Source organism: Salvelinus namaycush, chromosome 7, assembly GCF_016432855.1.
Source record: "Salvelinus namaycush isolate Seneca chromosome 7, SaNama_1.0, whole genome shotgun sequence".
Lineage (NCBI taxonomy): Eukaryota > Metazoa > Chordata > Actinopteri > Salmoniformes > Salmonidae > Salvelinus > Salvelinus namaycush.
In genome coordinates, this window is record NC_052313.1 from 42,623,803 (window position 1) to 42,637,456 (window position 13,654).

General features: G+C 43.8%; 2 protein-coding genes across 6 annotated transcripts; one reads left to right on the plus strand and one right to left on the minus strand.

Annotated features, from left to right (window-relative positions):
- Window positions 1-1,700: 1,700 nt before the first annotated feature.
- LOC120051253 (formimidoyltransferase-cyclodeaminase-like) lies at window positions 1,701-7,543 on the minus strand. Of its 3 annotated transcripts, none has more exons than XM_038998016.1 (13): window positions 7,347-7,541; window positions 6,789-6,972; window positions 6,286-6,414; window positions 5,897-5,985; window positions 5,387-5,566; window positions 5,035-5,172; window positions 4,680-4,873; window positions 4,461-4,590; window positions 4,168-4,329; window positions 3,423-3,466; window positions 2,549-2,687; window positions 2,120-2,215; window positions 1,701-1,922 (listed from the first exon to the last, which is right to left on the minus strand). In XM_038998016.1, exons 1-13 carry the CDS (start codon window positions 7,398-7,400, stop codon window positions 1,839-1,841), a joined length of 1,623 nt encoding a protein of 540 aa, XP_038853944.1. In that variant the 5' UTR covers window positions 7,401-7,541; the 3' UTR covers window positions 1,701-1,838. The 3 variants fall into 3 exon arrangements, with proteins under 3 accessions (XP_038853944.1, XP_038853943.1, XP_038853945.1); XM_038998015.1 differs by having other exon boundaries at window positions 5,897-6,030; XM_038998017.1 differs by lacking the exons at window positions 1,701-1,922; window positions 2,120-2,215; window positions 2,549-2,687; window positions 3,423-3,466 and adding an exon at window positions 3,474-3,895 and having other exon boundaries at window positions 5,897-6,030; window positions 7,347-7,543.
- A 1,255-nt stretch (window positions 7,544-8,798) lies between these two features.
- LOC120051254 (CCR4-NOT transcription complex subunit 9) lies at window positions 8,799-13,340 on the plus strand. 3 transcript variants are annotated; one of them, XM_038998018.1, is made up of 8 exons: window positions 8,799-8,957; window positions 10,417-10,596; window positions 10,714-10,829; window positions 10,963-11,072; window positions 11,252-11,361; window positions 12,144-12,242; window positions 12,335-12,426; window positions 12,676-13,340. In XM_038998018.1, exons 1-8 carry the CDS (start codon window positions 8,934-8,936, stop codon window positions 12,842-12,844), a joined length of 900 nt encoding a protein of 299 aa, XP_038853946.1. In that variant the 5' UTR covers window positions 8,799-8,933; the 3' UTR covers window positions 12,845-13,340. The 3 variants fall into 3 exon arrangements, with proteins under 3 accessions (XP_038853946.1, XP_038853948.1, XP_038853947.1); XM_038998020.1 differs by lacking the exon at window positions 8,799-8,957 and adding an exon at window positions 9,180-9,434; XM_038998019.1 differs by lacking the exon at window positions 8,799-8,957 and adding an exon at window positions 9,504-9,858.
- The last annotated feature ends 314 nt before the right edge of the window (window positions 13,341-13,654 follow it).

The window sequence follows — 13,654 nt, forward strand, 5'->3', positions numbered from 1 at the left end:
CCACTATACTAATCTAAACGACAGTCAAAAGAAGGAAGCCCGTACAGAATAAAAAATATTCTAAAACATGCAGAAAATATGGCAAATAAATGTAAGTAACTTTATGACCTGAATACAAAGTGTTATGTTTGGGTCAAATCCAACACAACACATCACTGAGTACCACTCTTCATATTTTCAAGCATGGTGGTGACTGCATCATGTTATTTTGGACCGTGGGTTATGTCAGTGTTAGCTCCATGGCTACTGAGTAAATAAGGGTAGCACACAATATTTTAACCATTAGATAAAGTTCCTTGTGTTGTTACAATAATTTTTGTAAATCTTCAAAGGAAAACTCAATTTTCAAAACAGTTTGCTTCAATGGTTTATTATTAGTTTTGAAGATTATTCAAATACAATTGAAAGCAAGTTTATACAATGGGTACATGGATGATGTATAGTGTTATTGGGTCAAGGTAATTCAGAAAATCATGGCTGAATTTCACTTATAAAGTGTTTTACTATATTACTCTTCGGTGCCTCTTGTGGCGACGCCCATGGCCTCCTCAACAACCGTGACCATGACCACCATCGCTATCACTTTTCCCTACCACTACCATGACTGTGATGGTCTCTACGACCAGGGTTACCGTGTTTACCGCCATGATCTCCATGGCAACCGCGGTGACCACCATGGCAACCGTGGTGATCCCCACCACCTCTGCCACCAGGGCTGTGTCTGCCTCCATGGTCACCACTGCCTCTGCGGTCTGGGGGGGTAGCAACCCTCTGGAGGACCATGGTCTCTTCCCCCCAGAGTGGTGGTCCTTATCCCCAGGAGGACAGCCCCCCGGTCCCCCTGGGCCACCATGAGGCTGTTTCTGCTGATCTAAGTCATACCCCGAGGGGTGACGACCCCCTAGAAGAGACAAGCAGTCAAAAAGAAAATGATCAATAAAACACGGCTAGGCAAAATATGTTCATGAAATGTTATATGTCGAGCAGACAAAACAATGAGGGTATTTTACCTGAGCTGCTGTCAAACATTTCCGGCGATTAAATATGTTACTTTGATAAGAAAATTGCAACAAAGGATTACGTTTTTTAATCACTGTTTTATCATATTAATATTAATGTAAGGCTATAAAACAGATTGACCTGCCCAAAAGTTCCTTGTTCAAAATCTGAAGGTATTCCAAGACATTACATGTAATCAAAAGAATAATGAATACTCATTTGAGATATGCAAATACTGAATATGTGCCAGAAAGCTAAAATAAATAGTGCATATATTTTACATTTTGAACATAGAACCCAGATTAAATGAAGAGTGTACACGCCCGTAACTGGTACGCAAGCAGCTCTCGATTCTGTCCCTTGTCTTGTGTGAAGGATGTTCTCTTACTTAAACAAACTGGATAGACTACACCCTTTTATTCCCGTCATGTCATCCTGGTTATTGTACTACACAGTTGGAGGTATGGACGGGGTTCATGTCCCGAAACACACCTTGCATCACTTTGTCATTCAGAAGCAAATAATACTACTCTATCAGCATAGCTTCACATGGAAGAGAGAAGAAGAAACATTGTGGTACTATTCCATTTAATGTGATTTAGAACACCTTTGACTGTGATATCTTGGCTTGGTGTAGGCTGCTGCTATACAGTACATGACGCAAGTATTTCTTGAATTCCTAATAAAGCAAAGGAGTACCATTGAGGAGTAGTTGATCGAGCATTTATTGATGTGAACCCATTTTATTTTGTAAAGTGTTATGAGAATTGATGGTTTTGAAAGCCTGGTTTGAGGCTTAGGCAGGCAGTGGGTGATGCTTTAGTAATGTGGTAACTTCTTCACTCTTTTCTCTCTGCAGCATCCAGGACTGCATTAGCACTCTCCCTGGCCTCAGTAAGCAGAGCTGATGCTCTCTGTTGAGTCTGCAAAACACAAAACACGAGTGTATAAGTGTAACTATGAAATAACTGTATAACAATGTAATAATCCACTGGCTCTCACCAAAATCGAGCCTTTTTTTGTTTTGATTCATTTTCCAGTACTGATAGATTACCTACGTTGTAACCTAGGCTACATCATTTTGGAGCGAGAAAGACCTATAGGCTACATTGTAACTTACAGACACTTTGAAGGACTCATCTGCGATACCCTTGAGGTTGATCGCAACGTTGTAGTAGGCTCCAAACACTGCCGTTTCCAGGGCTTTAGCTGCTACCTGCAACACCACAAATAAAAACCATATAAGGAAGATGCTTTGTAGGCTGTCTACAGTACAATGCATGTCATAGCTCTGGGGCATCTGTCAGAAAATGTTTTGCAACCAGACTCAATAGAGACACTTATGGGTGCCCTGGTGTTTTGAGATGCTGTTTTACGGTATGCCAGTAAGATGGTATGTGTAGATAAGCAGTTGGCACGAAACAAAATGGTCCACAGTTAGGTCATTAAAGCATGTCGGTATCTGCCCTCAAGCAAATAAACGACTGCATAGAAGCCACTCAGGTGTGCTTGCAAAGTTCCAATTTCTCTACGGTTTCAGTCACGGTACCTGGAGGTCAGACTTGCAGGCCACGTTTCCGTAGAGCACCATTTCCTTTAGACAAGGCCACAGCAGGTTGACTCGTTCCGCCAGAGACAGTGGGACCGCCACGGCTTGCTTCAGACCCTCCTGCATGGCATCTTCCCTCCTGGGGCAGGAACAGGGATAGGGGTAATGGTAAGGCAGAATTACGTAGGGATAGGGGAAGAGGCAGGTCAGAAGCAAGACCAGGGTAGGGGTAGAAGCAGGATTAGGGGTGGGGATAGGTATAAGGTATAGGAAAGAGGAAGAGTAGAGAAATTAGATCGATTTGGAGCATGACAAGACTACACCATGACTACAAAACTACACCTTACGTACAGTTAGTACAGGTGAGCTGGCAGTAAATGAACTACAGTAAACCCGTCTTCTTTGGGAAAGCCTGCTTTACATGTTTACAGGGATAGGCCAGGTTGCTTGCCAGGTAAAATGATGTGAGGTGACAGGTGAGGGCGGGATACAGGAGAATGTACGGTACAAAAAAAGCATGAATGTATGTACTTGTAAGTCGCTCTGGATAAGAGCGTCTGCTAAATGACTTAAATGTAAATGTAATGAGTTTCCATAGATGTCAATCTGAAGTAAAGATGGTTTGAAACAGTTCCAACGTGCTGTGCTGTTTAGAGGTGTGTGTGTGTGTGTGTGTGTGTGTGTGTGTGTGTGTGTGTGTGTGTGTGTGTGTGTGTGTGTGTGTGTGTGTGTGTGTGTGTGTGTGTGTGTGTGTGTGTGTGTGTGTGTGTGTGTGTGTGTGTGTGTGTGTGCTTAATTAATCTACTTTAATGACATGCTTCTCTGACATCTTGGATTCGACAGAACTGCCATATGTTGGTAGCATGGCAATCACCTTTTGTCTTCATCTGATGTGTTTCTTGGCATCTTCAATGCAGCCTGAAAACGAGAAAGTTAAACCTTATAAAACAGGAGTAAAAGATTACATTCCACTACATTTTCATAGCAAAGTCACAATACAGCAAACATCAAGATCTTACCTTGGGTCGAACCTTCAAAGTAAGCATTTACAAGGAACAAAAACATAGTTTTTATCACTCGCTCTTCACCTGAACTTTTATCATCAGAAGAAATATTCATCATATTTTGTACGACTCTCTGCTTCGCTAAAAGGCAGGGCAGGGTCGCGTCGGGTGGGGTCGCATCGAGCGGCAGGTAGCCCAGCGGTTAGCTCATTGGGGCAGTATCCGAAAGGTCGCTGGTTTGAATGCCCGAGCCGACAAGGTGAAAAAAATCTGTCGATGTGCCCTTGAGCAAGGGCACTTAAACCTAATTTGTTCCAGGGGCTCCGTACTACTATGGCTGACCCTGTAAAACAACACATTTCACTGCACCTATCCGGTGTACGTGACAATAAAACATTTCTTTTTTGTTTCTTTTTTCTCAAGGCATAAGTTTAGCTAAGTATTTTTTTTCTTAGCTTGGAATCCAATCTGAATATGCTCTGAAACGGAATAAAGTGAAACAATAGTGAAAAATATTCAGTTAGGATTTCAGTCTAGCTTTTCCCTGTATAGTTCCTGCTTTCCCTAGCCCGGTTAACCCAGACTGAAGGTTTCCATGATATGTTTTCCTCTCACCATGTAGCGACTGAATGCCTTGGAGTCTGCGTCTACCATGACCAGCAGTTCATTCATGGCCTGATGGAAGGGAGGGATGAGTCTCCTCATGATGCTGTCCAGGCTGTCAAACTGCCTCTTCCCGTAGGTCATCTGACCCACCATGGCTCCCAGAGCAGCCCCCTGAAACGCACACACACACACACACCTTTGACTCCTTGTATTGTACATACTTTATATTGGTTTATTCCTATGTGCTGGGCAAGGTCATAAGGGGAATATAGTCATCTACATGATATTAATGATGGTTGTACCATTGCAGCGACGGCAGCAGAGACTGACCCTCCTCCTGGAGCAGCGGTTCTGGCTCCCACGCTGCGGACAAACTGCTGCAGAGACAGAGACACCAGACGCTTGTCCTCCTCAGTCCTCTCCACCATGTACCTAGAGTCACAACCATAGAAATAGATTTGAATACCTAGAATGGGAAAAGTCCCTTAGACCATGATAATAGTGCACTCATTGGTACTCACTCTATGATTTTCTCTTTGGCGACGAAAGGCCCAAGTGAATCAAGCCCAAGTTTACTGATGACCAGACGGACCTTGTGCTCCTCCTCCACAATGAAGAGCCTGTCTCTCTGGATGTAGAAGTCAGCACAGTCCAGCACGGCTCTCAGAGGCATGATGCCTACAATCTGAGAGCCCACCACTGGCAGGTTCAGGTCCTGGGGAGGAGAAGGAAGGGAGGAGAGGTGTCAAACTGGCTGAACATTTTGACATTATTAGTTGTCCTTATGTCAATGGTTCAAACCAGCAGCTCAGTGAGAGGGTTTTGTACAATAATGCTGTACTGTTTGCAGCTGTGGCTGTTGTTGTGTTGTTGTACCTTGGCAGCACTGCAGACCTCTTCGTAAACAGCGTGGACGGGCGTCAGCTCAAAGTCCAGGATGTTGGTGGACACCTGGGCTATGTTCGCCTCTTCCAGGTACCAGCCCATTCCCTGCACCTTCTTCAGCCGACCCGGCTACAATACAAATCGATCATGTTACTCTCTTTGGAAGCAGACAAGGCATATGACTCAAAAATAGGCCTTTATTAGATCAGCATCAGTTATAAAGAAGAGGAAGACAATGATGTCTCCGAAAAATGAGTGGAATCTCTTCCGAAGCCAAAGTAGCTGTGTGTCCTTCATCTCTGACATTGGGCGATCAAGATGTACAGTAGCGAGCCTACCCTACCTGGTCTTTGCTTCTGCCCTGTTCCCGGATATCTAGTGCGATCCGATGGGCTTGTTCCTTGGTGCTGAGGAGGTTTATGTTGTAGGCAACCAGGAATTTGCGAGCGCCTGCTACTGTAGCTCCCCAGGAGGGCACGAAGGCGGCAGGGCCATAGTCAGGAGCCCACTCTGTCCTCTTCAACTGAGGACAATAGACACAACGGTATAATTTAGTGCTTCCAACCCCTCTTAAACATTGTGTGTTTGAGCTACAGACTTTGTTTTTTTACATTGGATTCGTCTATTTCTTCTGCATCAGCCGATGCCAATCACTAGCCTAGGAGTTTAACTAGAGCAGTGTTAGTGAGACAAGGGCGGATCCCGAAAATGGTTCTTCTCACACAAAAAAAACGTCTGTAAAGTAAAGTACTGCTTTTCATTTTTAGCTTATTTTTCACAGATCTATGCTCTTTTACAATGAGGGAAATGTTGCCCATAGGGTACGAATACAATGAAGTTAGGTCAAACTCACTTTCTCAGACAAGGCCTCATACTCCCCTGCCCGGACAGAGGGAAGAGATCTCTTGTTCTCCTTCCTCGCTGCTTCTCCATAAAGATACACTTTGGAGAAACGACAATGTGTCTTATTCACCTTTGTGTGGCTTTCTGAGAACAATACCATTATTTTACCAGGTAAGTTGACTGAGAACACATTCTCATTTACAGCAGCGACCTGGGAAATAGTTACGGGAGAGGAGGGGGATGAATGAGCCAATTGTAAGCTGGGGATGATTACCATATGAGAAAGAATACACAGAGTCAAGGTGCACTGCACTGAAACTGACCCTATGGCTTTGTCTACAGCTAAGCAAATGGACAATATGTTAACTATAGGTCAATAGGTCAGAGAGGAAAACCTACCAGGTACATGCAGCACATCTGTTAAGTGCTGGGCAAAAATGTTGGCACAGTTGACACAGTCCTCCATAGTGACATTCTGGACAGGGATGAAGGGACACACGTCCATGGCGCCAATCCGTGGATGCTCCCCTACAACAAACGTACATATTATTCCACTAAACACACTAAACAACTTACCAACAGTACTTAGCCACCCTTTATTTGCACTTAAAAGTGAGGCGGGGCGGCAGGTAGCCTAGTGGTTAGAGCGTTGGACTTGCTGCAAGATCGAATCCCCGAGCTGACAAGGTAAAAATATGTCGTTCTGCCCCTGAGCAAGGCAGTTAACCCACTGTTCCTAGGCCGTCATTGAAAATAAGAATTTGTTCTTAACTGACTTGCCTAGTTAAATAAAGGTATAAAATAAAAGGTGGAGAGGAGTTGTGTGATATCTTTGAACATAACTGTTTGACTAAGTCATGTGAGAGTCTCTCTTTTTAGCTCTCTCTCTCTCTATCTCCTACCTGAGTGTTTGGTCATATCAATGAGTGGGAAGGCAGTGCGTGCAGCGTTCAGTGCACCCTCCACCACAGCCTGTGGCGAGCCTACGAAGGTGTAGACTGTACGGTTGGTGGAGGATCCAGGGTCCACGTCGAGCAGACTGCATCCCTCCGTGCTAGAGATGGCCTCTGCTATGGCATCAATCACCTGGAATGGGAGCAAGTCACATTGACTCTTATAACTTGTTTCGTCCACATACAGTTATTCAGAAAACATTTTGTTGGTATCTCGAGATCATATTCAGGATTATACTGTAAAATTGGTTGTTTGCTTAGGTATTCACAGTCTCCATGAGCCCCCCTTGATTCCAGACACACTGATCTCATAAAATATAGAAAAATGTCAAATAAAAAGAATGTTATTGGTAATCAAGATCGATGTTTCAGACAGAAAGTCTTCTTACATGACCAATATAAAGCTATCATGTGCATTGTGTTAATCACACCACAGACTATAACTAACAGCTTTCTTCTGCTGTGCCAACAGGTAACCCACTTTCTGTATCTCCCATGCCCACTCACCTTTTTGTTCCGGCCCTCGGAGAAGTTGGGCACACACTCCACCAGCTTAGCCATGATGCGTACTAATCACAGAGTTGGGTCGTCCGAGACAAGGACTCAGACCAATTTAAGGCAGAAGTGTATTCCCCCTTTCTCTCTGCTCCACGAGCACACACCAACCCATCCAGTCTGTCTCTTCATCCCCAAACGGGACATTTAAGCAGTCTGTCCCTCTGTAATGCTGGTTGAATCATTAACTTGCTCCACTGTCCTCTTATCTAGGTCAGCTGGCATTGATTCCCAGGCTGCTCTAGTCTAATATTTACCAGGACCTGGCGCGGATGGTGCCAGCCTCACATGAAACATTCGCAGACACTAATCCCTGATTCCCCATAGGTTAGACTTAAATACTGGAGCACCGGATGCGAATGGTGAAGGAATAAATCCAGTATGATCAAAGGAGGTATCCAGGCTGACAGACAGATAGCTGGTGAACTCTCCACTCTAGCTGTTACCTCTGCTTTCTCACCACAGCTATAGTAAACGCTTGGCTAAGTCCTATTGGATGATATCTCAGGATCAGAGGATGAGAATTCCAATAATTATGATTGAAATGTGAAGTGGTGCACAGATCTAGACCCACCGCTGCATTATCATATTGCATTCATTGTGTATTCATGTCTTGTATTTATGGTACGCAGAGTTTCTGAACATTTTGGTACCAGTAACACCGTTTCCTAAATAGTACACATAATATGCACCATCACCAATAGGATTTCTTAAATCTGAATCAAAGAGCTTCATGTTGGTTATTATTAGCTATGGCAGTAGTGGCTCTATTATAGCCTCTGTGACATTTGTCCCAAAGGATTAAACAGTCTCGAATGGTCAAACATCCTCAGCAATCAGCATTGAGCTAGGTGATCAAAGCATTACTCAGCTAAGTAGCAATCAAGCAGGCCAATTCTTATTATGTTTATTTTTTTATTTAACCTTTATTTAACTAGGCAAGTCAGTTAAGAACAAATTCTTATTTACAATGACGGCCTGCCAATTGACAGATCCACATTGACAGATCGATCAGTTAGATTTATACAAGATGTAGCCTACTACTTTGGTCTTGATACACTGAAGATGCAACCACTGAGGCTGTAGGCTGTGCTATCTAGCCCAGTGTTTCTGAAACTTTTTCTGTGCTAGAGACTGTTCTAGCCAACTGTTGAAGGATTAACTAACATCAATTAATGAACACCCATCTATGGTTGCATCACATCATCCCCCCAAAACAAAACAAACACAGTCGGCTGGCTGGACTGGTTAATGAGTAATGCTACAGAGGGGATCTGGATGGATCGAGAAGCATTTATAGAACTGGGCACTAACAGACAAATCTTTGAGCGCTTATTGGTGCAGTGGAATACTCCTCCTACTACCTGGTCCTATTGACATACATTGGTACTATACATGACGTTAACTTCAATGCCTATGAATAAAATCAGATAATCGTTTAAATAAAATGAAAAAGTCTAACTCCTTGTTTCACTTTGTGCTCAACCCAATCTTTAGTTGCTCAATGTGTGGGATGCAGATCATCAGAAAAGGGTTTTCATGTTATGTACACACATCACAAATGTGAGTATAATAAAATTGAATATTATCAAAGATTACCACTCTGACATTATTGTTATTATTTTGGGGCTCCCAAGTGGTGCAGTGGTCTAAGACACTGCATCTCAGTGCTACTACAGTGCTACTGTCACTACAGACAACCTGGTTTGAATCCAGACAGTATCACAACCGGCTGTGATTGGGAGTCCATAAGGCAGGGCGCACAATTGCTCCAGCGTCGTCTGAGTTTGGCCGGTGTAGGCTGTCATTGCAAATAAGAATTTGTTCTTAACTGACATGCCTAGATAAATAAATGTTACATTTAAAAAAAATCTATGTAGCTAAGGTTTATATTTAGGCATGTAGTAATGGGATATTATAGCTCAATTGCGAGTTTGTGGATCAACGCCCTCGATTTTTTAATGGACCTCAAACTCAAAATTGACAAAAACGATAACGCAAAAACGACAACGAATGCCTTCATGAAATACACCAGTAGAGGTAAATTATTCCACAAATACCTATATAATTATGCATATAGCATATATCGTTTTTTCATGAATTGGATTATGTTGGCCGTGTTGGAGAGCATCAAATCCATGACGCATTGTAGGTAAATGGTGACTGACTGAATTATCTACAAATAATAATGAGTAGTTATTTATGGTGCTAAATTATTTGTAGATCTGTCAGTCGGTCCGCTGCAATGTGCATAATATTGAAGTGGTCAAAAACAGAAAAAGACGGAAATAGTCACGTCACTTTCCCGGCGTTTCACATGAGGCACGTCTGAGTTGAAAGGTTGAACGCAGTGGCGCTCTCGCGAGCTTCGTTCTCTGTTTTCACAACATAACACATTTTCAGATTTTACTAGACGTTTTTCGAAAATATCCAAGCGCTGCATAGAATGCTGGCTACAGGAGCAGTAAGTACACGAAATATGTTGCTAACGTTAGCTAGCTAGGTTAACAATAGTTAGTACAAGGCTTTTGTTTTTGCTAGCACAAGGCCAATCCCTGGCCTGAATTTGGCCAGCAGTACAGTTGCTAGCTGGCTGTAATGCTAAACTTGTTACAGAGCTGTTTTGAACCCCTCATGTGGCAAACTGTTTGGATAATATTCACATTTGAATGAGCCAGCTATTAGCTATGGTAGCTAACTTCTATTTGTGGGAAAGTTACCGTATCCATGAATGTAACGTTAATGTACATGTTGTTGACTGTTAGCTACCGTTTAGGTAGACAGCTAGCACTAGCTACCTAACGCTAGCTACCTAACGTTAGCTACCTAACGCTAGCTACCTAACGTTAGCTACCTAACGTTAGCTACCTAGCACTAGCTACCTAGCACTAGCTACCTAGCACTAGCTAACTCATTCATTCATTGAGGTGACAAGAAACACCATTGTTAACCCTGTTGTTTACGGAATAATTCCAACACAATGTCAGTTTAGCTCACGGTGTCCACCTCTCCTGTAAAACAGGCTGTAACCACGGCTCTGGCCCAAGTGGATAGGGAAAAGATCTACCAGTGGATCAACGAGCTGTCCAGCCCAGAGACCCGCGAGAATGCCCTGCTTGAGCTCAGTAAAAAACGGGAGTCCGTGCCAGATTTGGCTCCAATGCTATGGCACTCCTGTGGAACTATAGCTGCTCTCCTGCAGGTAAGATTGTGGACATCACTCACTGGCTAGTCTCTAGCAGGATGTAGCATGATTTTCCTTTCTGTGAGTGTGGCTCTAAACGTGATGATGACCCTCTTCTTACGCTTTCATAAATAGGAAATTGTCAACATCTACCCTTCAATAAACCCCCCGACCCTCACCGCTCACCAGTCCAACAGAGTATGCAACGCATTAGCACTTCTGCAGTGTGTAGCCTCTCATCCAGAGACAAGGTGGGTCACTTGATTTTCTATCATCATGATTGAATTGTACAGTGCGATTAACAAAAACAGTCTGTGTTTTCTTCTATATGATGTGTTCTATATGATGTGAAATGTCTAACTTATTTACTGTTGTCTTTCACAGATCGGCATTTCTGGCAGCACACATTCCTCTATTCCTGTACCCCTTCTTACACACTGTCAGCAAAACACGACCATTTGAGTACCTCCGACTCACCAGCCTAGGAGTCATCGGTAAATATCCTTTATATCATTTTTGTGGTTCTATTGCTATGCCTTCTCTGTCTTTTCTTCTCTCTCAATCTCACTCTCTGATGTTGTCATTGCCTAAGTAATGAAATGATCCAATTACGTTGACAATACAGTATGTGTCATGTATGTTTCTCTATAACTTGTTTCTGTTTGATTGGCAGGTGCCTTGGTCAAAACAGATGAGCAGGAAGTGATCAACTTCCTGTTGACAACAGAAATTATTCCTCTGTGCCTTCGCATAATGGAGTCTGGCAGTGAGCTTTCCAAAACGGTACATATCTCTCGCTCTCTGTATCTCTCTCTCGCTCTCTGTATCTCTCTCTCGCTCTCTGTATCTCTCTCTCGCTCTCTGTATCTCTCTCTCGCTCTCTGCATCTCTCTCTCGCTCTCTGCATCTCTCTCTCGCTCTCTGCATCTCTCTCTCGCTCTCTGCATCTCGCTCTCGCTCTCTGCATCTCGCTCTCTGCATCTCGCTCTCTGCATCTCGCTCTCTGCATCTCGCTCTCTGCATCTCGCTCTCTGCATCTCTCTCTGCATCTCGCTCTCTGCATCGCTCTCTCTGCATCGCTCTCTCTGCATCGCTCTCTCTGCATCGCTCTCTCTGCATCGCGCTCTCTGCATCTCGCTCTCTGCATCTCGCTCTCTGCCTCTCGCTCTCTGCCTCTCGCTCTCTGCCTCTCGCTCTCTGCCTCTCGCTCTCTGCCTCTCGCTCTCTGCCTCTCGCTCTCTGCCTCTCGCTCTCTGCCTCTCGCTCTCTGCCTCTCTCTCTCGCTCTCTGCATCTCTCTCTCGCTCTCTGCATCTCTCCCTCTCTCTCTGCATCTCTCCCTCTCTCTCTGCATCTCTCTCGCGCTCTCTGCATCTCGCTCTCTGCATCTCTCCCTCTCTCTCTGCATCTCTCTCGCGCTCTCTGCATCTCTCTCGCGCTCTCTGCATCTCTCTCGCGCTCTCTGCATCTCTCTCGCGCTCTCTGCATCTCTCTCGCGCTCTCTGTATCTCGCTCTCTGTATCTCTAAAGATACATGTATTTCAACCCTCATTTTTTGTTCCACAGGTAGCAACTTTTATACTACAGAAAATACTCCTTGATGACACAGGGCTGGCATACATTTGCCAAACATATGAACGCTTCTCCCATGTGGCCATGATACTTGTAAGTTCAAGGTTAACCAATATTCTAAATATTATACTTTTCTAGACATTGGTTGCCTCCTAAATAATTTTTTATACAACTGTCTTTTTCAGGGCAAAATGGTTCTTCAGCTCTCCAAAGAGCCCTCCGCTCGTCTTTTGAAACATGTTGTCCGCTGTTACCTACGCCTGTCAGACAACTCCAGGTATTGAAATCAACTCTTCGACCTGCTGTTGCTTGTCTCATTTAGTCTGTGTTCAATCCTTCAGTGTTTTGAAGCAATTTTCCAGGAATTACAACAAAAAAACATATTGAGGAAATGATGTTGGGAACTCTGAAAACAGTGGATGTGTTCATGGTCTTATCTTGATAGATAATAGATTCTGCTGAAAGTGGCTTACTCACTATCATAACTAACATGACTTTGTTTTTCTCACCTCTGCCCCCACACCAGAGCCCGAGAGGCCCTCCGTCAGTGTCTACCAGACCAGCTTAAAGACACCACGTTTGCCCAGGTCCTGAAGGACGACACCACCACCAAACGCTGGTTGGCACAGCTGGTGAAGAACCTACAGGAAGGCCAAGTCACAGACCCCAGGGGCATCCCTCTGCCCACACAGTAGCTCCCCTTACCTTTTCAGCAGGGTTGCACAATTATGGTAACTTTCCCATGATTCCCACGTTTACCAAGACTTTCCAGGGAATTTTCCAAATGAGATTTATTTAAAACCTGGGAATTTTGCAAAAGTTACTGGAATTTTGCAACCCCACTTACCATGCAGCTGCACTGAGTGACACCCACCAGCAAGGACCCAGCTTCCAGAAACAGGAAAAAGCCACCAGTTTGAATGACGGACGGACTCACAAAGGGGCACTTATTTTGTGAAGAAAGACTATTGAATGAAAGCCCTGTACTCAGCCGTTTTCTTACAGTATCTTTCATTCAGATCAAACCGCCTGCCCTATCTCCAGAAGTGTATGAATGGGTTTTCACTTGGTCTCAAACTATTAGTTATATATATATTTTTTTTCTCAAGGACATTTGGAGTCTTCACTTCACTGAGTGTTCTGAAATTGAAGTAGACGGCACAATAAAATGTTACACCTTGACATGTGCGATACTGTTTATGTGGCATACTTTCTCTTGTGTAATAATTAATTGTAATATCATATTACAAAGTAACTGCTTTGTAGTTACATGGATGTGTAATTGATTTATACATCTCAAATAGGCTAGCGTATGGAAATGAACTGAAATCAAGCTGCTTCTGTATTGTGTACATTAGAGGTTGCAAGTAAACGTGTTGGTGTGCTTCAGTGTTGACAGATTAAGGGACCCCCCCCCCATTTGAGCCTTGGCCCTGTCCATCTATGTGAAACCTGAGCTGCTGCAGTGTATTATTGATGCTCTGGAACCTGAGTGGAGACTCGGT